Below are 25,886 nucleotides of genomic sequence, written 5' to 3' on the forward strand. Positions count from 1 at the left end.
CATACGTTGGAATCCAACTAGGTGTCTGGCAAGTGATATGCTGTAGCTATAGTCCAGAGGAATGGGGCATGACAGTCCTAGAGAGACTTTCCCTTGCCAGTCCTTGTCCTATACCTAAATAGCCAGGTCTGGGCAGATTGGCTACATGATAACCTGTAGCTCTCAGCACACATGCCCAGAACCCAAGGGTGATGTAGGCTGCGATGACATTATGAACCAGCACCATCAGAGGCAACATTTCAATTTTTGCTGTTGCGTCCGACTGCTGTGTAAGGGGTTAAACCCCTTTAATATGCCTGTCTTTACATGGTTACAAGGGGTATTCCCATATTGGCTTTTCATACCTGAGATGGGAAATTGCTGCCATGGCCATTGACCACCGAGGCAGAGCTTAAGGAAAGAGACAAACGCTTAGTGCAATGCTGTTCCCGTAGCCATCATTGAAGTGAATGGGAGCTATGGAAACTGCATAGCACAGCATGCTACACTGTTACTGTAAGTGGCTAAGTTACAGAAACAGTGTAACCCACTTGCTACGTTGTTTCCACACCTCCCTTTCACTTCAAGGACAACTACAGAAACAGCGTTGCACTAAGGGTTTGCCTCTTTACAAGAGACGGTTGGAATGGAGCTTCCAGGTTTTCCCATCTAGGCAAGATAGGAATACCCCTCTGAACTTGTATGTATTTAGGGACCTTCAGAGAAGTCAAATGACTTTTTTTCAGTCTGATTTTATTGCTGTGAACCTGAGATGAACACTGATTGGCTGACGGCTGGGTATAAAAGACCGCTCTTGTTCCCGGACTCTGGTGTGAGGCAGAAGTTTCAGAAAATGCAGGGAGGAGAGAGGCCAGCTGCCACCAAGGGCCTGGAGCATGCGAGATCCTACAGCACATGGGAGGAGAAGGAAACTGCATCCCTGCGTTTCCCAACACCAAAGAAGCAGGTGCTGCAAAGGTCTGCACAGTGGAAGTAAAGCATGAGAAAAGTCACAGCGAGCCAAGTAAGGGCGAGTGATCCCATGAGTGAGAGTAAGAGGGACGGTGTAAAGGTCTGTGAGCGCGGCTGAGGAGACCAACAAAAAAATAGACAGTGAGATGGAGATGCCGAATAATAAATTGCTGCAAGATGATGCTGCAGTCAGACGCAGCTACCCCGGTGGGTGTGTGGTCAGTACTCCGTATATAGTGCTGTGGCAGCCCTCATGTGTCAGGGAAGCAATGTCTAGAAAAAAAGAAAGAGAAGCAGCAGAGAAGGAAAAGGCATCTGACGAAAGACAAAGCACTATGAGACCATCGGCTCTAGAGATGAGCGAGCGTACTCGGTTCGGGTGTTTTTGCACTCGAGCACCGCTTTTTCCAAGTAACTGACTACTCGGACGAAAAGATTCAGGGGGCGCCGGGGGTGAGCGGGGGGGGGGGTTGCTGCTCCCCCCTGTTCCCCACTGCTACCCCCCGCTCCACCACGCCACCCCCCCGAATCTTTTCGTCCGAGTAGTCAGTTACTCGGAAAAAGCGGTGCTCGAGTGCAAAAACACCCGTACCGAGTACGCTCGCTCATCTCTAATCGGCTAGCCACGACTCCGGTCACAAAACACCACAGGACATATTATTTCGGGGTACAGTTGCCCCTCAAGTAGTGGGGATTTATTGCTAAATAGTTGATGGCAGGTTAACTGCTTAAAGGACAGTTACAGCTGAGTAGGATACATATATGTATTTCTTAAGGGACATTTGTGGGAAAAATGTGCATTGCTTGAAGGACAATCGCTCGACTTAATGTCTTCAGTGAGAGTATTGCGGACTTTATGGTCATTTTGTTATGTAACATTGAAGTCCTGAACCTCCCATGGAGTGATATACAGTAATGGCAATAAGACTTTTGCTGCATTAATACCGTCTCCACCTCCGTCTGTCACCGCCATCACATCTACCGGCTGTACGTATGGAGGGAAGTGACTTGTTGCTTTATTACTTACTATATTAGAAGTCTGTAAGATTAGATTGCTGTTATTTCGAGCTCCATAACACTCAATAAATCATGTTTGTCATATTAATCATATTGACAAATCCAATACTGCGTACTTAGTAATAGTAAAAGGGGAAAAGGGAAATAGTAATTCGAGACTTGGCTTATGGTGCCATCTGCTGGCTAGTAGGGGAATAGCTGGCCATCCGAAAGGAAGGAAATACTATATATTGTATCAGGCGAGACTATGAGAGCTCATAATATTATCCTTCATGTTTCCGTATAGACTTTACATTCTCTTTACATTCTCTTCCTGCCAATAGCTTCGATTTTCTCCCGCAGTATCTTCTCCCAGTCATCGTCCTTTCCGAGGAATACGGAGCGCGTCTCCTTCTTCATCAAGGCTTCTATCTCCGGTGGTATCGCTGGTACGAGGCCGGCTCGGAGAATAACGTCCTGGAATTTAGCTGCCGACGCCGGTGCCAAGCAGCATCTGGGCCTGCGGGGAGTACATAGCTCAAAGGACGGACAACTTCACTCAAAATGCATATTAATTGGTAGTTTATCCTATTAACCCTTTAGTGATGGCTTATCTTAGACCTAAGTGACCAGCCTATGCCTTCCGTTTTTATATCGTCACATTCTAAGAACTAAAACGTTTTATATTTGTAATGGTGCCGCTTTAGATTACATATAAATTGTATTGTTTTACCTTTATTTTTATTTTTTGAGGGATAGAAAAATGTTTTTTCTCACGTTTTCTTTTTAATTAAACTTTATTTCCTTTGTTTCCACAATTTTTTGGTCACGGGAACTTGCAGATGCAATTGTTTGATCACTATTCTACTACACTGCAACTGCTTATGCAGTGTAGTATACTTTTGACAGCTCTTCTATCAGACCCTGCCAGAGGCTGCCATATGAACCCATAGCAATGCTGATAAATGACAAGAGAACCCCTTTGTTCTGTCAACTGCTTACATGGTGCGATCGCTATCGATTGTGGTATGTAAGAGGTTAAACAGCCGGGATCAGAGGTTTCTTAGCACTTGGCTGTTAGAGCAGGAGCCCGGCTGTCAGTAGGCTGCTGAGCCCAAGCTCTTCCCAGCACAAGACTTCCATGCCAGCCTTAGACCAGGCTATCGTGTTTTTACAGTAGCCTAGTTTAAAGTCCCATAGTGACTGCTATAAAAAACATATATGACTGTGGGGTCAAGCAGAAAATCGATCAAAATTAGTTAATAGCAGAATTGGCAACTGATCTCTTGACTGATGCAAATAATGGGCCTTTAAAGCAGCTTACAAGCATTAGGCTATACATTACAGATCCTTTTTTTATGGGCTCTCTCAACACTTTTGCCCCACAGCACCCTTAGGCCGGGCTCACACGAATGGGTTGGATACTGCATATGGATTTCCGCAGCGGAAGAAATGCAAACATTCGCGGAAAGTAATTGCGGATGATCACGGAAGATCACGGATGCAAGCAATTTCCACGCAGATATACGCTATGCACAGCAAATTTTCCACATGAGAGAATCATCTCTCTACCCTCTACAGCCGGCATTGTGGCTTGTCTATCCATTTTCCTTTGAAGTTGCAAGTGTTTCTGCCGCTCATACGCAATGGTGATGGAACACTTGCATCTATTGACGTCAATGGGGCCTGTCCGCCTGCAATCTACGCTAAAATAGAGCATGCTGCGATTTTTCTTCCGCTCGCAGAATATGCAATTAGTGTCCGCGAGTGTGAACGAAAAAAGGAAAATGCATGCCTTTCAATGCCCTCATTTTACCATGGATCACAATCCAAATCCACCCGTGTGAGCCCGGCCTTAGGCCTCGCCCACATGGCTTAAGTAAGTGTCAGATTCACGTTCCATTGTTCCAACATGGATCTGTCGCTCAATCCTCAGGGCAAAAACACATGGGCGCATGCGCTAATATGTCCACCGTTACAGAGCATGGAAGCGCATGAGCCGTGTTTTTTTATTTTGACTGTTCAAACTAAGCGCTATTGCGTGCGAGTTTGGAAAAAAAGCGTAAAGATAAGTCTTTTCTCACACGTAGTAATAACACACAAGAAGACGATAGTGAAACAAAACCATTAAAATCAACAGTTGCGTTTCGCCCCGTTATGCGGCTGTGATTTTCACGACCGCATAACGGGACTAAAAGACGCCTATCTGTTTAAGCCCTCAGAGTTCCGGAGTTCTCAGTCTTGGTGTTCCGCTATGGATTTGCATGCAGGTCTGCATATAAATTTAGCCGCAGTCAATGAGGCAAATCTGCACGCAAATACCCTACGTGATTTCCATGTGGAAACTTAATCAAGAATTGACTTATCTTGTCTTTTTTTCCGCAGCGTGGATTTCACAATCCATGTACGGAAAAAACACGCGCCAAATAATCCATAGATTTCCATAGTATTAAGTGAATTCTAAAATGGAGTGGATTTCCAATTGGATTATATAGCTGAATTCGCATAGAATCTGTGCTGAAAATACTCAGCGGGACTGAAGCTTTTCGTCCGTCCGCACAGAACGTCCTTTCTACAGCGGGAAATCTGCTGCAGATTTCGAAGTGGATCCGCATCATAAGCTGCAGATACTCCCCGGGGATTTTCTCACTGATTCAGTTAGGATTTCACCTTTTGCATTGCAAGGTGCAAAATCACACAGTTAAATCCACAGCAAACAATTGGCATGCTGCGGATTTACAATTCGCACCGCATGGCTATTCCGCGCAGATGTTTGCCGCATCATGTGGATGAGATCTGTGTAAATCGTGGCTTCTAATGTAAAGCTGTAAAGTAATAAATAAGTTCTTACAAGTTTTGGTTGCTGTCGAACTGTTGGTAATGGTAAAACGTGGCAACGGCAGAATGAGGGCAGAGCAGATACTGGTTCTCCTCCCAGCAGCGTCTGATGGTCTGGATGATGTTATCATCTGTGACTGAGCAGGATTTCATCATTCCCAGAAGCTGTAGGAGATGAGGACACAGTCCAACTATATTACGACTGGAATCTCTATTACCATCAGCAGTAGTAGCAATGCTTTATAATTAGTTAGATTACATCAGGTCCGAGCCAAATACATAATAAGCTTAGAAACCTGGCCAAAAAAGTCTTGGGTTGTTTTCCACTGATGTCTATGAAACATCTGACTCTATGGCACTAAGTAAGTCACATTAACTTCTAGGGAAAGGGTCTAGCTTCTAAAGAGGTTTTGCCCATCTCCACCATATACACATTTTATGCTAAATGTAAGTGCATGGCAACTCTTTATTTCAGTTTAGTTTTTCTGTAATATAATCTACAGTCATGAGAAAAAATAAGTGCACCCTCTCTGAATTCTGTAGTTTTATGAGACAGAACATAATAAAAACTCTGGTCTTTAGAAGGTCTTAAAATCCGGTAAATACAGCCTCGGATGAAGAACAGCACATGATGAAATACACCGTGTCATCATTTATTTCACACAACTAGGCCAAAATCTAGAAGCAGTGTGTGAAACAATTAAGTACACCCCATGAATCAAGGTCTCGTAGAACCAGCTCTAGCTGGAATGACTTGAAGTAATTATTTTCTGTATGACCTTATCAGTCTCTCACATCCTTCTGAAAGAATTTTGGTCTTCTCGTCTCTACAAAGTTGCTTCAGTTCATTGAGGTTTCTGGGTATTCGTTTCTGCACAGCTCTCTTAAGGTCCCATCGCAGCATCTCAGTTGGGTTGAGGTCTGGACTTTGACCGGCCATTGCAGCACATTGATTCTTTCGTTTTTCAGCCATTCTGATGTAGATTTGCTGGTGTGCTTAGGATCATTGTCCTGTTGTATGACCTAGCTTCAGCCAAGCTTTAGACTTCGATAGATGGCCTTACAATTGACTCTAGACTCCTTTGATATAAAGAGGAGTTCATGGTCAACTCAATGGCTGCAAGGTGCCCAGATCCTGTGGCTGCAAAATAAGCCAGAATCATCACCCCTCCACCACTGTGTTTCATAGTTGGTATGACGTGTTTGCACTGATAAGCTGTGCTTGGTTTTTGCCAAAAGTGGCATTGGGAATCATGGTCAGACATCTCCACTTTTGGCTCGTCTGTCCAAAGGACATTGTTACAGAAGTCTTGTTATTTGGTTAGATTCCACTTTACAGACCTTAGCTGTGCTGCCATGTTCACTGCCATGTTCACTTTCTCCTGGCGACTCTTCCAAACAAGCCATACATGTTCAGTATTTTGCTAATTGTACTCTCATGAACATTAACATGCTAACTGAGGCCTTTAGAGTCTGAGATGTACCTCTTAGGGCTTTTCAGTTTTTCTGAGCGTGACCTTTTCATGGTGTGACCTTGGGCAGAATTTTCTGGGAGATCCCCTCCTGGGCAGATTGTCAACTGTCTTGAATGTACTGCTTGTGTGAATAATCATTCTCACTGTAGAACGATAGACCACATATTGTTTGGAAATGCCCTTATAACCCTTCCCAAATTGATAGGCAGCAATGATTGTTGCTGATGTCTTTCCTCCTTGGCATTGTGTTAACACATGCCTGAATACTCCAGACCAGCAAACTGCCAAAACTTTTGTTTTTATAGCGGTGGTCACACTTGTTGGTGATCAATTAATCAAGGACATTTGATTAGGGGCACCTGGATGCTACTTTCCCTCTCCAATCCAATGAAAGCAGTAAGGGTGTACTTACTTCACGCACTGCTTGGGCATTTTGGCCTTGTTTTTGTTAAATAAATAATGACACAGTGTAATTAGTCATGCTGTTGTTCATCTGAGGTTGTAGTTACCCAATACCTACTAAGGACCTGATATGTAAAACCATAGAATTCAAAGAGGGTGCACTTTGTTTTTGTGTGCTGATTAATTTCTTTACAGAACCTGATGATCTATTTCTCGGACATACAGCTCTCAATCCCAGCAAAGAGATAGAATTACATAAACACAATTCTGTCTATTTGCAGCCATCACTAGAGGGCGCTGATCTTAATATATAAAGAGTATGCAGGAAGCTCCCAACTCCCCCTAGTGGTAGCTAAACTCATCTGGAATTGAATTATTTGACTGAATGTCTGTTATGCAGGAGATTTGGAGTTCTGTATCAGAAAAACAAAGCACAGAACATGATAAACATATATTAAGAAATGATTCAACACAGAATGCTGGACCTACTTAAAGGATGAAGATTCCCTTTAAAAATGTGGGGAAAACATAACATTTTCAGATTAATATTCTTTGACAGTGCGGTTATACTCTACCCGTCTATGCAGCTCCAGGGGTAACTTGAGCCTTTTTCTGTGGTTAAATTCGTCCATCATTTCTTTGACCTTTGCACTGTCACAGTCTGCAGCCAGCCATAGTATCCGCTCCATGTTGTAGGGCTCCTGTGTTTAATGAATAAGGGATCATATAGTGTTAGTGATTAATATGGATGGGTATAGCATAATGCATGACAGCATTACCCGCTGTGCATGAAAGAAGGGGTGGAAAAACATTAGTTATGTAACAACCATAGAACTGAATAGAGAAAGCCATACACATGCGCATCCACCTCTACATTTACTCTCCACCTGGATGCAGCAGCCATTGAGGGACGTTCTCTGCATAAATTTGGGTCGAAGAGGTGGTACCTGCACCTATCATAGTAATGGCATATTCTGTGGATGTGCCATAACTGTGTGAGTTGGGAATACCCCTTTAAAAGGGTATTCTGAGAGTTAAAAAAATAATTAAGGGCAGGGAATAGGATAAAATAAAAAATAAACAGTATTCACCCATTATATGGCTCTTGTGGTCCAGCACAACTGTCCCTGTCTCTGCTGCTCCGGAAGCTCCTGAAGGAATCACATGCTGTTCATCATTCATATATGACCACTCCAGCCAATCATTAGCTTTACTGGTCATGTGTATTATGGCTTTCTCTATTTGTGACCCGTATGGTCAGATTTGGTGCTAGCTAACGGCTTGAAGGGGGCACTCGGTAGATGTAGCCTGGTGTGATCACCCCCCCCCCCCCAGGGTCCATCCAGACAGATGTTCTTCCTCTGTATGGCAGTACCTTGTAGAGCTACATGAAGCATTCTTTTCGTGGCTTCATCTCCTCCCCTATGATATTCTGACTCACTCAGCCCATGGGCGCCCCAGCAACACAATTGCTTAGTTCTGCTACTGCATTTATGTTATGAGCTTGGATCTGAGGCTGTATTTATGTACTGAAAATGGATCTGGGGCTGTATTTATGTTATAAAGCTTGGTACTGGGGCTGTATTTATGTTATAAAGCTTGGTACTGGGGCTGTATTTATGTTATAAAGCTTGGTACTGGGGCTGTATTTATATTATGAGTATGGTTCTGGGGCTGTATTTATGTTATAAAGCTTGGTACTGGGGCTGTATTTATGTTATAAAGCTTGGTACTGGGGCTGTATTTATGTTATGAGTATGGTTCTGGGGCTGTATTTATGTTATAAAGCTTGGTACTGGGGCTGTATTTATGTTATAAAGCTTGGCACTGGGGCTGTATTTATGTTATGAGCATTGTTCTGGGGCTGTATTTATGTTATGAGCTTGGATCTGAGGCTGTATTTATGTACTGAAAATGGATCTGGGGCTGTATTTATGTTATAAAGCTTGGTACTGGGGCTGTATTTATGTTATAAAGCTTGGTACTGGGGCTGTATTTATATTATGAGTATGGTTCTGGGGCTGTATTTATGTTATAAAGCTTGGTACTGGGGCTGTATTTATGTTATAAAGCTTGGTACTGGGGCTGTATTTATGTTATGAGCATTGATCTGGGGCTGTATTTATGTTATGAGCTTGGTTATGGCGCTATATGTTATGAGCTTGGTTTTCCTACTGTATTTATATTAAGAGCTTGGTTCTGGTGCTGTATTTCTGTTATAAGCTTGAGTCTAGAGTTGTTTTTATATTATGAACTTGGTTATGGTGCTCCATTTAGGCTATGAGCTTAGTTCTACTGCTGTAGTTCTGTTATGAGCTTGATTCTGGTACAGTATTTATTGACCGAGCTTTTTTGGTGTGGGTATGCAGCTATGTTATTGCTTTCTGCACAAGCAGAATACAAGCAGACCACCTATTAGTACATTATATATTAGTTTCTTCGGATAATGGGAGGTGCCAAAAAATATTCCACACAGGTGCCATCTAGCCTAAGGCCCAAACGATGCCCCATTGATGACTGAAATCCATTTCCTGCCCTTCGAAAATGTTTCCAAACTGCTAGAAAGCCCCTTCAATATCTGCGCTGTGCTTGCTCTGGTAATTTGCATTCTGGGAATTGCAGTTTTTTCACCTGATACTGTGTAGTAATTTGAAGTGTATAACTCAGTCCTCTAGAATGCCGGGCAACAGAGAACATTACAGGAGCTCAGCTAAGCTTACACTGACATAGTTCAGGGCTCAGTCTGTAAATACCATCTAAATTATGTAATCATCTCTACCTGAATATCCATTGCAGAGGCCAATGTCCTCTCCGTGTTCCCCAAGGAAAAGTCACCATGTTGTACAGTTCGGTGAATTATGTCATTGCTATTGACTCCAGCCACCAGCTGGATAGGCAGACCCATCTTCTGGGCGATACACCCTGCTGAGAGAAGAGAAGAACCAGTATATAGCAGTATATAGGAATGCTGTGTATAGAGTCACCTAGAACAGCTCATTTTTTATGTCTATGTTATAACTGGGCAGTATACTTGTATAGTATCTCCTACATTACATTACTTGTGTTGTCGTGATCCTGAGTTACAATTTGTATGCTAGTCCAGAGCTGTATTCATAATTCTGTCAGCTGTTATTGGTAACAGTCGATAGGTTTGTTGACAGCTGAGGTGAGCTTCTATAATGGAAAAGATCATTTTGCCTAAATCAATGACTGTACAGTGAATAGTGTAGGTTTTGTACAGACATTGAGTCAGCAAGGAATGCTGGGAGATTTCAGCTCTGAAGTCTGCAGACTTGTGAATTCAGCTCTGAAGTATAATTTACCTTGTTGGGGACCTTTTACATGGGCCAAAAAAGTATTCAGATTCTTGTCATCAGCAAGAATCTGAACAATTATATTGTTGAGTCTATATACATGCACAACTGAATTTGAAAAAAATGTCTCCGTCTTTCCGTTTTTTGCATGCATAAACACTGAATGGAGACAGGCGATCACCATCCCATTCCTGCTGCATTCACTAGCGCTGATCATTGCTGTGTAAAAGCATCGGAGCGATCATCGCTGGGACGGCTGTCGGGCATCTGCGCCTGGCAGGTCATCCCGTGTAAAAGGGCCCTAACACAGGATCTGTACAAGCTAAGAAATGTATTGCATTTACAAAGTTACTCAACTTTTTTATGTACACTTGCTCCAAGGCCAACTCTGCCAAAAGTAATCTTCTTACCTGTAATGTTCCCCGCTCCCCCTGTTGGTACCACTATTTCCACCGAAGGCAGCACATCATTTGCCTGTGGTGGAACACATTGGAAATACCCAAAGAAGAAGTGGGCAATCTGCACCATCACCCGCACCCAGTTCACAGAGTTTGTACTCATTAGGTTATGTTTCTTCACAAATTCGCTATCTCTAAAGAGCTTTTTGATGGGTTCATCCAGTTCATCTGATGTTCCATCAACTACAACAAAATGAAAAAGGAGTAGATGTAAAAGTTTGACATGACCGCGGCATAACTGCTTCCTGGACATGGAAAAATCTACTTATTCAAACTTGTAAACCTTGAATTTAACATGGTGGCATCTACGTCCACCTCCGGTGATATCTCCTGACATGTCTTTTTACCACTTCAGGACGGCCAAATGACTATAAACATCCTGCAGTCCTGAAGTGTGAATGGAGTGGGCTTGAGAGCCAAGTCCGCTTCATACCCGGCAGCTATTAGCTGTTTCTGACAGCCACCGGTAACAGCCACGATCAGCGTTAGCTCTGATCACTGTAGTTAATTGTTTAGGTGCCATAGTCAAAGGTGACTGCGCATCTAAATAGTCGCCGGATGGGGGGTAATATGAGAGGAACGTCACAATGCTAAGTTCGAAGAAAAGATGGCCCAGAATTGTTACTTCACGGGATATGAGTATTTACTAAAATAGACAGTTCAGAAGTGGTGAGAGGTCCTCTTTAAGGACTACATCAACATAAGATGAAATACAGACCAGCAAACACATGGACATTGTCCTCCATGACTGTCGTCATCTGTCGCTCTTGGATTTCCGTACACCGCCCATGTGGCAACAAAACAATTATATCAATATTTGGATAGCCACGCACACTCTCTATAGCCGCACTTCCAGTGTCTCCTGATGTCCCTGAGAGGTAAGTTAAGAAGCAGTAGGTAAGACAATAGATATACTGAGGGGCACAGATTACCATAACTGCACAAGATAATGGTCTTAAGGGGAATCTGTCACCTCGAATATGCTGTCCAATCTACAGGCATCATGTTACAAAGCAGGAGAAGCTGAGTAGACTCAGGACTCAGTAAGGACTTATTCACCTGAGTGTATTTGTGCACCATATACGACTTTTAGCTTAGCTTATAGGGCTAAAAGTAGGTGACAAGTCCCCTTTAAAGGGGTTGTCCAGGTTTTGTACTTCTGATTCCGATAGGCTGAATCCTGGACCCACTGTTTGTGTGGACAGCGCTGAAGGCAGATAGTGCTGTCAACATAGGAGTGGCCTGTTTTGATACTACAGGCACAACTCCCATTGAAGTCAATGCTTGCTAAACTGTTCATAAAGAAGACCAGCAATCAGCTGATTGGCAGGAATCCCAAGTGGCAGACCCCCACTGGTCAACTATTGGTGACCCATCCTGAAAATAGGTCATCAATAATAAAAGTCCCGGAAAACCCTTTTAAACTTAGCAAATTGATTGTGGTGACAATCTATGAGCTGAGGACACCCCCGCCAAAGAAGAGGCCGTAAAGGTTCAGTAAGCCTCTAGTGCACTAATTAGAGATTTCTGGTTCCTAGAATCCCTGATATAACCCTTATATGATATAGGAGCACTTAGGTTTTCTAAAGTAGTCACTTAATTTAGGGGATACTCAAGGGCTATCGTAGCCTTATCAATCAGGTATGCCTAATTATATGTAGATGATGCATCAGAGAAAAAAATGAGAAAACACTCAAGTGATGTTTCCAAGCTCTTCTGTTTTATTGTTGCAATGCAAGAGGTTATATAGTGTAACAACCCCCCCCCCCCCCCCCCAAAGTCAACAATGCAAAGTCTCCAGATGTGTGATCTTAGTAAACCATTACAAAGGTTGATTAAGACAAAGCTGCATACTCAGCGCCTGAGACCTTGTTAGTAAAATTTTCACTACAATGTGTGTCTTTTGCACACGTACGTCTTGCTATGCACACGACACTACTGCAGAAAATTCTATATTTTCACCCTAGAAATATAGTCTGATGACCTACAGCAGCATATACAGATGTGCCAGGAAAAACACAGAAAGAACAACTCATCTCCAGAGAGACAAAAAATCCATTAGTTCAGAATAGGCCCTGTAGGTCAGAACCACACCGAACACACACTGATGGCTTATCCTAAGGATAGGTCATTAATGGACTCTTGGAAAACATGTACTCCTGTTGTCAAAAGCATTCAAGCCATGAAATTCTTTCAGAACTAAACTCCATGACCCTTACATCTGGGGAGTCTCAGCGCCAAAATTACAGAACCCGTCTCTTCTGATATGTCCCTGTGAGGGAATATCCCTTACACTTGTAATAATAAGAGAACTTACCAACCAAGATATTGACATGTCTATTGTTCTTCTTCAAAAAGTAATCTAAAAACTGCCCCACACAAGACATAGCAAGGTCCTTAAAGGCGTGAGTAGCCCCATGCCACATCTCCAGTATATTCAGACCACTCTTCAATCTGGACATTGGAACAACATCCTTGTGTCTAAAGTTCCTTAAAGCTTCATCTACCAGGCCTGCAGGAGGGAAAAAATATGTTCAAACATGGAAGAAAAGGCTGATGAATAAAAACTAAAACTTCACATTGTGTATTTTTTCATCTTAACCTTTCTACATAATTATGCAGCCAGCCAGTTAGGATACTGTTGTCTCTCCAGGAATTTACCACTAGTGGCCGCTGTTTCACATTTTTTGAGTATTAGGTTACAGTTCTACTCCTTGCCAGTGGAGGCTGCTGTTTTTTCCAGGGTGTTTTGGTCCAGATACTTTTTTAGGGATTTTACCCCTGTGGTGGTTTTATTGCCCTATTTCTCTTTTCTTCAGCTTTCAATATTATTTTGCGGCCTTTATTTTTTTGGTGACATATATAGCTATTTTTTTATATCCTTATTCACTGACTTTTTTCCTTTTTTTAGTTTTATTGGGGGTAAGAAGCTAAAGAAAGTGATTTTTTAATGTTTTTTATTTATAGTTGTTTATTTTTAAAATTAGTATATCTATGCCAAAATAAAGTCCAGGAACGGATGCCTTATTTTGTTTAGGATGTTTTGGATTACAGGTTGCATACGGCGATGGTTTTGGTTGACGTTGGCAGTGGCTCATTTTCTTCTTTATGTATATAGTTATATTTTATTCTGTAAACACTTGTTCATTGGCTGATTAGGATGTTCAGGTGAGCATAAATATTGGTTGCCGGACGGCTGTAGTTCTTCCTGTGTCAATGGGGAGATGTGCAGCCGATCAATGACAGCTGAACGGGGAGATGAATGATGGTATTGACAATCGGTCATCCTCATAGAGCAGATGATCTGCCCATCTACACGGATAGAACGAGCGCTGACTGACATGCTCATTGTCAGTCAGTGGTGTTTAGCATGGACAGATAATCTGCCTATCTAAAAAGGACCTTTAGTCAAAAAATGGCCCACTATCTATGGGAGAGTGTAATCTGTTACATATGGAGGTCACTATGCAGGGAGGGGAGGAAGGTGAGCTTTCCCCATAATATATTGACTTTTATAGGAAACTGTGATAGCATTGCTCTGTGACACGTGCAAGTATTCCGTTTTAGCTTTGGGTTTATGGAATTGATCCCTCCATGTTCAGATGTGTCTCAGTCTGGCTATGGGTCTTGGGTGCCATGATGTCTCTCCTTGTGGAGGTGGCCAAGTTGGGATAGGGAGTTTAGACAGTGCAGACGAACTTCAAATGCAGCTACTGGTAACTTCTCCTCCGTGTCCCAGAAGGAGCTGCCCAACAGTTTCTGTCCTTTATATCCAAAATATAAAAGACAGAAAAGTGCAATAAAGCCTTAGAACAGGAGACTTAATAAGTAGGTCCTTTATAATCACACCTTGAGTGTTCTCAGAGGACATGTAATAAGGTGTTTCCATATGCATGGCAAACATCCCCGGACAAGCCCGACTCCAGTTTCGCTTAGTCAGCTTCTTCCTGGTCATATCCCACAGAGGGTTCTTCTGCACGCCCTTCATCAGCATTAACAATTTGTTTCAAGCACCGCACATAACTGAATACATATAATTATAACATACAAAGCTACTAAATATAACATATGTCCATCTATTAAAACCTGTGCACATTTTCTACATTTTTACCTTAACCCTTTAAGCACATAGCCTATTTTGGCCATAAGGACACAACTATTTTGGGGGGAATTTTCATCTACACTTTTCAAAAGCCATAACTTTTTTATTTTTCCGTCAGCATGGCAGTATGAGGGCTTGTTTTTTTGCCTGGCAAACTTTAGTTTTTATTGATCCCCACTGTTGCATTGGGATGCCGGCTCTAACTGACAGCCATCTCCCTCTGCGGGATGGTGCGGTCTCACTTCTGATTCCATGCCGTCCACAGAACATAAGTACCCCCCAGCCAGGATGTAAACTTACGCCCTGTAGCGGTAAGAGGTTAAGCAGAGTGTTCCATTCAGTCCTCCGACATTTAAATCAGTTTCCAGAGCAAACAAATTTGGCACACACTAATAAACCTCCATATATGCCCATTGGTAGCGTGAACAATATCCAGTCTGTACTCATATCCTGGATGCAGGCTTCCACATCTATGAGATCATTCATGTAAGTCAGGAATATATGGCCCTTCACGTAGCCCCAGTGGAAGAAATCCAGCAGAGTAAGACCCGGTGAAGGCGGCGACTACCAAATAGCTGTCCACCGCGTCCAGTCCAGCTATCTGAAAGGTTTTATCCAGTGAACTCCGAATATCCTTACTCTGATATTAGGGAATCCCTTATTGCTGGATGATGATGTTAAGTTGCAGATAATCTACTTGAGGATACAAGAAGAGTTCTGACAAGTCAATGGACATTCACCAAAACAACACAGGCCGATAACCCTGCCCTTTTTTACACCACATCAAACATTCCGATTCGTGTTCTCTCACACATGTTCTCTGTAGACATGAGGAATTTTGTTTCCCTGTATATTTACATTGTTCTGATTGACATATCGTGACAAATGAAGTGTGCTTCGTCTGAGAACAAGATAGAGCGCATTTATGACCATTTTTACACCAGTCACAATTCCTAATGCAAACTTTTATGCAAGAATTTGCGACTTTTCTGCGTCCGGACATGCCACTTTTGTGAAAAGTGAGCGGGGCTTATCAGGAGGGGGCATAGCCACCCTGGGCTAGCAGATTTTTGTATAAGTTATGCCAAACGTGTACATTTCCATCTAAATTCATGGATCTGCTAGGGATATGTAGAATACATGATGAAGAGCGTGTTGTACTAAGCCCGATACAGGAAATGCCGGCCTTAGTAAATTTTCCCAAAGAGGTTTCCAAGAAAGTGACTGTCGATATTGATATGATCAAGCATTTCGGTAGCAAATTTTTACATGGCTCATCATCTGGTTTTAATTGGTGGACAATTTGCACTTTATAAGGATATATAAGAAGCCACTCATGTAGTATTCAATGTACTCTTGTTGGCCGTCCATAGAATTGTCTTGATGCTTGGTGAATTAATCTCCCTAGACTTCTAATAATAACAATATTCCTCAGTGTGTCGCATCTTACTGATACTGGATTGGAGCTGCTGTGTAGTAGCCAAGCCGGTTGCTGGAGAGTAGTCAGAATAGCCGTGAGTCATTATTGGGAAGTCACAGTATGCAGTACAAATGAATGAAATAGAAGCAAAGTCAATGGAAGCCAAAAGGTCAGCAGCAGGAAGTATCAATATGCAGTACAAATGGGATAATATGGAAGTGTAGTCAATGGAAGCCAAAGGTTAGCAGCAGCAGGTATCAATATACAATAGAGGAGCAGGAGGAACAGGAGCTTCATCAAAGTGGTGGAACACAATAATCAGGCATTGAGGGAGTGGCAAAGCTAGTCTTTTATAGGGGATGCAATCAAGGCAAGAGGCGGGGTCAGGAACAGGAGGCAGGGGATAGACAACTAGGATCAGAGAACAAGGCTGAGACATATGCATGGAAAGTGTTCAGAAGCTGGATAGCTCAACAAGAAGGGTTAGTGCTTTCAGAAAAAGAGGTTCCCAGTTTAAGTCCTGACAGTAACCCCCTTCTTCCAGTCTGGTTAGAATGTTTTTGTCAAAAGCAAATGTTAAGTCCATGAAGTTCCCCACGGCTCCCGAGTCCAACATCGCTGAGCATTGTGTCTTCTGATCACCCATTACAATCTCAATTGGGAGGACAAAATGGTGGAGGGGTGGGTTTCCACACCATCCTGAACTACTGGTACAAAGGTGTTTTGGATGGCATCCCCTTGTTTCATGGTGGCTGGCCATTGGCTTAGCGTGGGCCAAGGCGAGAGTTCTTTGGGGCTTGCTTGGACAGTTTAGGGCATAATGTCCTGAGTTGCCACAATAGAGGCACACATTTTCAGCCCTTTTCCGTTATAGAGAGAGATGACGTCCACCTGCATAAGTTCGGGGGCAGCTTCAGTCCTTATATGGGGACTAAACGTGGGTTGACTGAAAGAGTAAGGGGTATTGGTGCCTGAACCCTGCAATCTCTCCCTTTGCAGCTCAAAAAGTCTCTGGTGAATCCAAATGCATAACTGGATGAAGTCTTCCAGGTTATCGGGAGTCTCCACTCTGGAAAGTTCATCCTTTACCCACTCAAATAATCCCCGGCAAAATTGGCTCTGTTGTGCAGCAGGATTCCACGTAGGTATCATTGACCCAGTGACGAAACTCTGCTGTATATTCTGCAACAGATTATTGCCCTTGTCGTAGGCTATGTAACCTCCCTTCAGCTGTGGCACAGCAGTTTAGATCATCAAAGATTTGCCCCATAGCAGCTGTGAAGGCATTGATGCTGTCGAGGAGATTAATGTTGGTCTCTACGTATGGCGAGGCCCAGGCAAGCGTCTTTTCAATGAGAAGGTTAATGATAAAGAGTAACTTTTTTCCAGTCATTAGTAAACAATGTTGGCTGCATTTGAAAATAAATCCGGCAATCCCCCCAAACTTTGTGGGCAGTGCCATGCAGACATCTGAGCCTGACTGATGCAAGTCCAGAAGTTGCTTCTGTAAACTGATGATTTCCTTCTGTTGATCTAGCACCAGTGTCTGTAATCCAGAAAACTTCTCTTGATAAGAGATGCAAAATTCCTGAAACTCTGTAACTTGCTTCTGCAGGGCATTCACTACGTGCTCCATGTTTGGGCGTGATTATCTTGTCGTGTCTTACCGATACTGAATTGGAGCCGCTGTGTAGTAGCCAAGCTGGTCGCTGGAGAGTAGTCAGAATATCCAGGAGTCATTATCAGGAAGTTACAGTATACGGTATAAATGGATGAGACGGAAGCGTAGTCATGGGAAGCCAAAGGTTAGCAGCAGGAGGTATCGATATTCAATAGAGGAGCAGGGGAACAGGAGCTTGATCAAAGTGGTGAAACACAATAATCACATATTGAGGGAGTGGCAAAGCCAGGCTTTTATGGGAGATGTAATCAAGGCAAGAGGTGGGGTCAGGAACGGGAGGCAGGGGCTAGATAACTATGATCAGAGAACAAGGCTGAGACATAGGCAAGGAAAGTGTTCAGAAGCTGGATAGCTCAACAAGAAGGGTCAGCACTTTTGGCAAAAGAGGTTCCTAGTTCAAGTCCTGACAGAGTGCTTTATACAAAGATCAGAACAGTAGTGGTGAGAGCTCTACTTGCAAGAGCTTACAGGAAATGAGGAAAGGGGTTGACACATGAGGGATAAATGCATGTACTAAACAATGTTCCAGCCATCTTATATAAATAGGGTACTATAAATAAATATGCACTATCTACATAAGTGCATTTACATGTAAGGGGATCCTGTGACCAGATTGGGGCACAGAAGCAGGATAGTAGAGGAGCAAACTTCTCAGAAACTCCACTCAAACTATTTTCACTTTCTCACTTAAAACAAATCAAGGAACTCCTCCAGAATATTTTAGAACTCTTTAAATTGCAAAAAACTTCTGGAATAGCGTCCATTATGTGCCTCTTCTCTGTATGGTGGTTCGGGAGTAATTACACTCCAAGATTCTTTACTTCTTCATGCAAGACGATACAGGTTATACAGGAAATGCATGTAACGCATTTCAGAGATCTTCTGAAAAACGTTTGGTACCATGCTAGCCAGTAGAGCAAAATGTAATTGTTCTCAGTAAAGGAAACCAAGTAATCTTGTAGATTTGATACCTTTAATGGCTAACAAAAATACAACACAAGGTCATCTCCTTTATCCAACCTGGCCTGTGACTCTATAGAAGCGATCTTGGATACTTGAGGAGGTCCACTAGCACTTTGCGGACTCCTCACAAAAGGAGTTATCTTCCTACTTGCATGCGCCTTTATCTACTCACACACCAGGAGCGCAGGACCACTTTGTAATTTCCTAGTTCCTGTATCTGTGACTGAGGCATCTACGTTTCCTGGGCCCATTCCAGTGACAATCTACCGGTGAACTTGGCCTTTTACAGGGATCTGGTAATGGAGTAGAATAGCACCAATCTTGAAGGTAAACCGGGAACAATGGCATGGAGGCTGGTTGGAAGACGGCTATCCACACCAGGAGAGTCCACATTTTTTGATCTCAATTCGAAAAGCACCCTTTAATCATTTTGAAATTTTCGGCGCTATCCTGAATTACAAGCCATATATCGCATTCATTCACACTACTACTTATTGTCCATCAGTGTTTTAGCCATGTAATTAGAAGCTACTAGTCATGGAATACATTCATGGGCTTCATCCAGTGGGTGAACAGTCTGGGCTTCAGGATTGGAGGAAGCGGTGGACACAGCTTCCGCTGAACTGCTACTGCTGTGAAAAGGTGGCGGATCCTAACAAGCACCATGAATGTCTGTTATAAAAAGGCAATAAGGCAGTTGTTAAAGGGTTAATGTGTTAATATAACTTTCTGTGTCATAGTACGGTTAATCTTTCAACAGATTTTCAATTGATTTTGCAGTGTTAAGATAAGAGAACAATAGCTTTTTGATGTCATCACGGTTCATTAAACTTGGCTCCATCTGTATCATCTGACACAAAGTGTTTGGCAGCTCCTTCTAAGTCATGGAGAAAAAGTTAACTTTCAGCTGTAGCCGCATTTTGTCCGGTTTAGCGCAATCTTTAATAACTGAATTGCTATTAAATAAGCAGGATATTATTGAATTGCTGCGGCCAGGGAAACTCATCTGGGAATTTAGTGTGTTTTTTTACAGACCTATAGGCGAGGTAATCCTTTCTTAGAAAAACGGGCGCCTGTTGGAAAGCAAGCCTATAGATCAATGTCAAACCCTTTAACAGTTTTACGAGATTACATATTCCTAGTCATGTTGCAAGTTCTGTTAAAGGGTCAGATGTAGTGGCCCAGTACACCATCCTGGTCCCCTCCATAAATGTTATACATGTTTGTCTTATGTAGATACACTGTGCAAAGCTTGTCTTGTCATTTCCAGTGTGTGTGTGTTACACAGCTGTGGCGCTTAAGAGGTTAACTTCAATAAAATCATTGCCTGCATGCAAATGTGTCAGTCTGTCTTGTCATGTGGTATGAGTGAAGGTATAAATAGGAGTGATTGAGAGCAGGAAAGGAGTGCTATCTTCTCTTCAGTGGTAGTTCCTGACCTAACACAGAGCCACAATGAAGCACCTTCAGCTTCCATGTAGGTGAAGATGGAGGAGAAGGAGAGATATCCCGTAGCGAGTGAGATCTGGATGCGAGTGGAGCGAGTCCCAAAACCATAAGAGAGAGCATTCATAAGTAATTCTGTATAGAGAGACTCATTGTAAAGTTACTAATTCAAGCCACAAGTTTTTCCTAAATGGCCATCCAAAGTTAGGATCCCCACGTAGAAGTACGCTACGAGTCACACCTACGCATTTCCAGTGCAGGGTGTTGGTGCTAACCTCTTTGAGTAAATAATTGCTGCTACCGTGTCTTCTTCCTCTGGAGAGCTTCCAGTCCAGGAGCGGTACCTGACAGATAACGCAGACTGTAGGACCAGTTTCATCCTGTATATCCTCCCTAATCTCTGAGCTCGGTTCTACTTGCACTTTGAAGAAATGTACCTGCATTACTGTGAATAACTGTTTTGCCAAAGTTTGTTGAAAGTAAAGTTATACCAGGCCCTAACCATTCCTGGGGACCTGAGGCACAATATACCAGTGTCTGTGCTTATTCTCCACCGTGCAGCATACCGGTGTGTGGGAACGGTGGAGTCACGTGTGATAACTACTACCCCCATCGTCCCGTTTATTGGCATTCCCTATCCTAAGGGTGTCAAATGTGGACTGCAATCCCCCTCTTGCCTTGGCTAAATGTCATCCCTCTGGGAAGAGAGCCTGCTAAGTGCCGCCGTGACAAGCCTATACTTGACCCTCCCAGCTCTTCAACTTTGTCAAGTGTCCAGAGTACTCCCCTGGGGTGTTGCATAGACATTGACTTATAGGGTTGCTATCCAATAGGTGGCACTAGAGAACCAGTCTCCCTTTCCTTCCTGGATGGGAGCTTATTTGTATATCAGGCTGGACATCACATAGCATGTTGACCTGGGATAAAATGAAGACATGCTGCAGCAAGGGGCAATTTGTCCTTAACCTTCATCACTATTAGGGTTTGATAGTAAAGTTAAGCAGTCTGGCTAATATAGCGGATGTAACATTGACTCCAACTTTGTAGACCCTTAGGATGTTCTTAGACATAATAAAAACATTACTTGGCCTATATGGTTTAATACTACCCAAAACACATTGGCACATACAAATGGGCGTCCTATACAATTGTATCTAGAGACAAACTTTTAACATACCATTAAGCTCATTTCTGGGTATAGTTTCCGTGGGAATAAAGATAGAGCAAACAGCCTTCACTAATTCTTTGTAGGAGAGAGATCTCCATCTTGTTAGTGTTTCCATGTTCAACTTGGGAATGTGCTCTGGCATAAACAGGCCTCCATCAGGAGCGAAACCAGCAAAGAGCACGCCTTCAAAATCCACATCTAACACTCCTCCACGTGTGCTAGTATATTTCATACCTTCACCTGTGGGGAGAGACATTTCATCAGCGCCTTTTTACAAAGTCTGAGAAATCCAAAAAAAAGTATTGAATTGTAAAGAATATAACTACTATGATACGGCTCCCTATGTACAAGAATATAACTACTATAATACTGCCCGCTATGTACAAGAATATAACTACTACAATACTGCCCTCCATGTACAAGAATATAACTACTATAATACTGCCCGCTATGTACAAGAATATAACTACTATAATACTGCTCCCTGTGTACAAGAATATAACTACTATAATACTGCCCCCTATGTACAAGAATATAACTACTATAATACTGTCCCCTATGTACAAGAATATAACTACTATAATACTGCTCCTATGTACAAGAATATAACTACTATAATACTGCCCCTATGTACAAGAATATAACTACTATAATACTGCCCCTATGTACAAGAATATAACTACTATAATACTGCCCTCCATGTACAAGAATATAACTACTATAATACTGCCCGCTATGTACAAGAATATAACTACTATAATACTGCCTCCTATGTACAAGAATATAACTACTATAATACTGCCCGCTATGTACAAGAATATAACTACTACAATACTGCCCTCCATGTACAAGAATATAACTACTATAATACTGCCCGCTATGTACAAGAATATAACTACTATAATACTGCCCTCCATGTACAAGAATATAACTACTATAATACTGCCCGCTATGTACAAGAATATAACTACTACAATACTGCTCCTATGTACAAGAATATAACTACTATAATACTGCTCCTATGTACAAGAATATAACTACTATAATACTGCCTCCTATGTACAAGAATATAACTACTATAATACTGCCCCCTATGTACAAGAATATAACTACTATAATACTGCCCCCTATGTACAAGAATATAACTACTATAATACTGCCCCCTATGTACAAGAATATAACTACTATAATACTGCCCCCTATGTACAAGAATATAACTACTATAATACTGCCTCCTACGTACAAGAATATAACTACTATAATACTGCTCCTATGTACAAGAATATAACTACTATAATATTGCCTCCTATGTACAAGAATATAACTACTATAATACTGCCTCCTATGTACAAGAATATAACTACTATAATACTGCCCCCTATGTACAAGAATATAACTACTACAATACTGCCCCCGATGTACAAGAATATAATTACTATAATACTTCTATGTACAAGAATATAACTACTATAATACTACCTCCTATGTACAAGAATATAACTACTATAATACTGCCCCCTATGTACAAGAATATAACTACTATAATACTGCCCCCTATGTACAAGAATATAACTACTATAATACTGCCTCCTATGTACAAAAATATAACTACTATAATACTGCCCTCTATGTACAAGAATATAACTACTATAATACTGCTCCTATGTACAAGAATATAACTACTATAATACTGCTCCCTATGTACAAGAATATAACTACTATAATACTGCCCCCTATGTACAAGAATATAACTACTATAATAGTGCTCCTATGTACAAGAATATAACTACTATAATATTGCCCTCTATGTACAAGAATATAACTACTATAATACTGCTCCCTATGTACAAGAATATAACTACTATAATACTGCCCCCTATGTACAAGAATATAACTACTATAATACTGCCCCCTATGTACAAGAATATAACTACTATAATACTGCCCCTATGTACAAGAATATAACTACTATAATACTGCGCCCCTATGTACAAGAATATAACTACTATAATACTGCCCCCTATGTACAAGAATATAACTACTACAATACTGCTCCTATGTACAAGAATATAACTACTACAATACTGCCCCCTATGTACAAGAATATAACTACTATAATACTGCTCCTATGTACAAGAATATAACTACTATAATACCGCTCCTATGTACAAGAATATAACTACTATAATTCTGCGCCCTATGTACAAGAATATAACTACTATAATACTGCCCCCCATGTACAAGACTATAACTACTATAATACTACCTCCTATGTACAAGAATATAACTACTATAATACTGCCTCCTATGTACAAGATTATAACTTCTATAATACTGCCCCCTATGTACAAGAATATAACTACTATAATACTGCCCCATATGTACAAGAATATAACTACTATAATACTGCCCGCTATGTACAAGAATATAACTACTATAATACTGCCCTCTATGTACAAGAATATAACTACTATAATACTGCCCCCCATGTACAAGAATATAACTACTATAATACTACCTCCTATGTACAAGAATATAACTACTATAATACTGCCTCCTATGTACAAGATTATAACTACTATAATACTGCCCCCTATGTACAAGAATATAACTACTATAATACTGCCCCATATGTACAAGAATATAACTACTATAATACTGCCCGCTATGTACAAGAATGTAACTACTATAATACTGCCCTCTATGTACAAGAATAATAACTACTATAATACTGCCCCATATGTACAAGAATATAACTACTATAATACTGCCCCCTATGTACAAGAATAGAACTACTATAATACTGCCCCCTATGTACAAGAATATAACTACTATAATACTGCCCTCTATGTACAAGAATATATCTACTATAATACTGGCCCCTATGTACAAGAATATAACTACTATAATACTGCCCCTATGTACAAGAATATAACAACTATAATACTGCGCCTATGTACAAGAATATAAATACTATAATACTGCTCCTATGTACAAGAATATAACTACTATAATACTGCCCCCTATGTACAAGAATATAACTACTATAATACTGCTCCTATGTACAAGAATATAACTACTACAATACTGCCCCCTATGTACAAGAATATAACTACTATAATACTGCCTCCTATGTACAAGAATATAACTACTATAATACTGCGCCCTATGTACAAGAATATAACTACTATAATACTGCGCCCTATGTACAAGAATATAACTACTATAATACTGCCCCCTATGTACAAGAATATAACTACTATAATACTGCCCCCTATGTACAAGAATATAACTACTATAATACTACCTCCTATGTACAAGAATATAACTACTATAATGCTGCCCCTATGTACAAGAATATAACTACTATAATACCGCTCCTATGTACAAGAATATAACTACTATAATACTGTCCCCTATGTACAAGAATATAACTACTATAATACTGCCCCTATGTACAAGAATATAACAACTATAATACTGCGCCTATGTACAAGAATATAAATACTATAATACTGCTCCTATGTACAAGAATATAACTACTATAATACTGCCCCCTATGTACAAGAATATAACTACTATAATACTGCTCCTATGTACAAGAATATAACTACTATAATACTGCCCCCTATGTACAAGAATATAACTACTATAATACTGCGCCCTATGTACAAGAATATAACTACTATAATACTGCGCCCTATGTACAAGAATATAACTACTATAATACTGCCCCCTATGTACAAGAATATAACTACTATAATACTGCCCCCTATGTACAAGAATATAACTACTATAATACTACCTCCTATGTACAAGAATATAACTACTATAATGCTGCCCCTATGTACAAGAATATAACTACTATAATACCGCTCCTATGTACAAGAATATAACTGCTATAATACTGCCCCCTATGTACAAGAATATAACTACTATAATACTGCCCCCCTATGTACAAGATTATAACTACTATAATAGTGCTCCTATGTACAAGAATATAACTACTATAATACTGCCCCCTATGTACAAGAATATAACTACTATAATGCTGCCCCTATGTACAAGAATATAACTAGTATAATACTGCCCCCCTATGTACAAGATTATAACTACTATAATACTGCTCCTATGTACAAGTATAAAATGTATATTCGTCAGTGAACTACTTTACATTATTCCCATAAGCAACTGCTACAGAAGCATTTCTCTATGTATGCAATCAGTGTTATAGGACTACTCAGACTTCCATAGCAACAGAATGTCTGCAGTTATTCTGTAAATCATAGCTTTGTCTTTTATTTGGGGCTAACCACTATAAACCTCTTATAGTCTGTGATCTCCCAGGGCTTCATCTTAAACACGCCATACACATAAAAAGTTTATAGCATGTGATGAAACATAATCACCCTGTACTACATACTCCCAGTGCTGAGCAACTACTGGGGGGGGGGGGGGGGGTAGAGTAGAGGTAACCCACTGAGGTCAGTGTGACAGTAACACCTATAATAGTCAGTTACGGGGCTAGGAGAGTTCACATTGTACCTGATCAGAAGCCCTTGGGGTCACTTGATGTTGAAAGCTGAGACTCAATTTGCATTAAACAAACTATAATTAAATTCCACTGCCAAAGAAAGATTCTGCAACGTTTTCCGTGCCACACATATGTGCC

General features: G+C 41.2%; 1 protein-coding gene across 1 annotated transcript; it reads right to left on the bottom strand.

Annotated features, from left to right (window-relative positions):
- Positions 1-1,548: 1,548 nt before the first annotated feature.
- Positions 1,549-25,886, bottom strand: THNSL2 (threonine synthase like 2). Its single transcript, XM_066572962.1, has 9 exons — positions 25,760-25,886; positions 21,224-21,454; positions 12,752-12,946; positions 11,153-11,305; positions 10,387-10,617; positions 9,442-9,587; positions 7,238-7,363; positions 4,799-4,950; positions 1,549-2,467 (listed from the first exon to the last, which is right to left on the bottom strand). Exons 2-9 carry the CDS (start codon positions 21,444-21,446, stop codon positions 2,269-2,271), a joined length of 1,425 nt encoding a protein of 474 aa, XP_066429059.1. The 5' UTR covers positions 21,447-21,454; positions 25,760-25,886; the 3' UTR covers positions 1,549-2,268.

This window comes from Eleutherodactylus coqui, chromosome 7 (genome assembly GCF_035609145.1).
Source record: "Eleutherodactylus coqui strain aEleCoq1 chromosome 7, aEleCoq1.hap1, whole genome shotgun sequence".
Taxonomy (NCBI): Eukaryota; Metazoa; Chordata; class Amphibia; order Anura; family Eleutherodactylidae; genus Eleutherodactylus; species Eleutherodactylus coqui.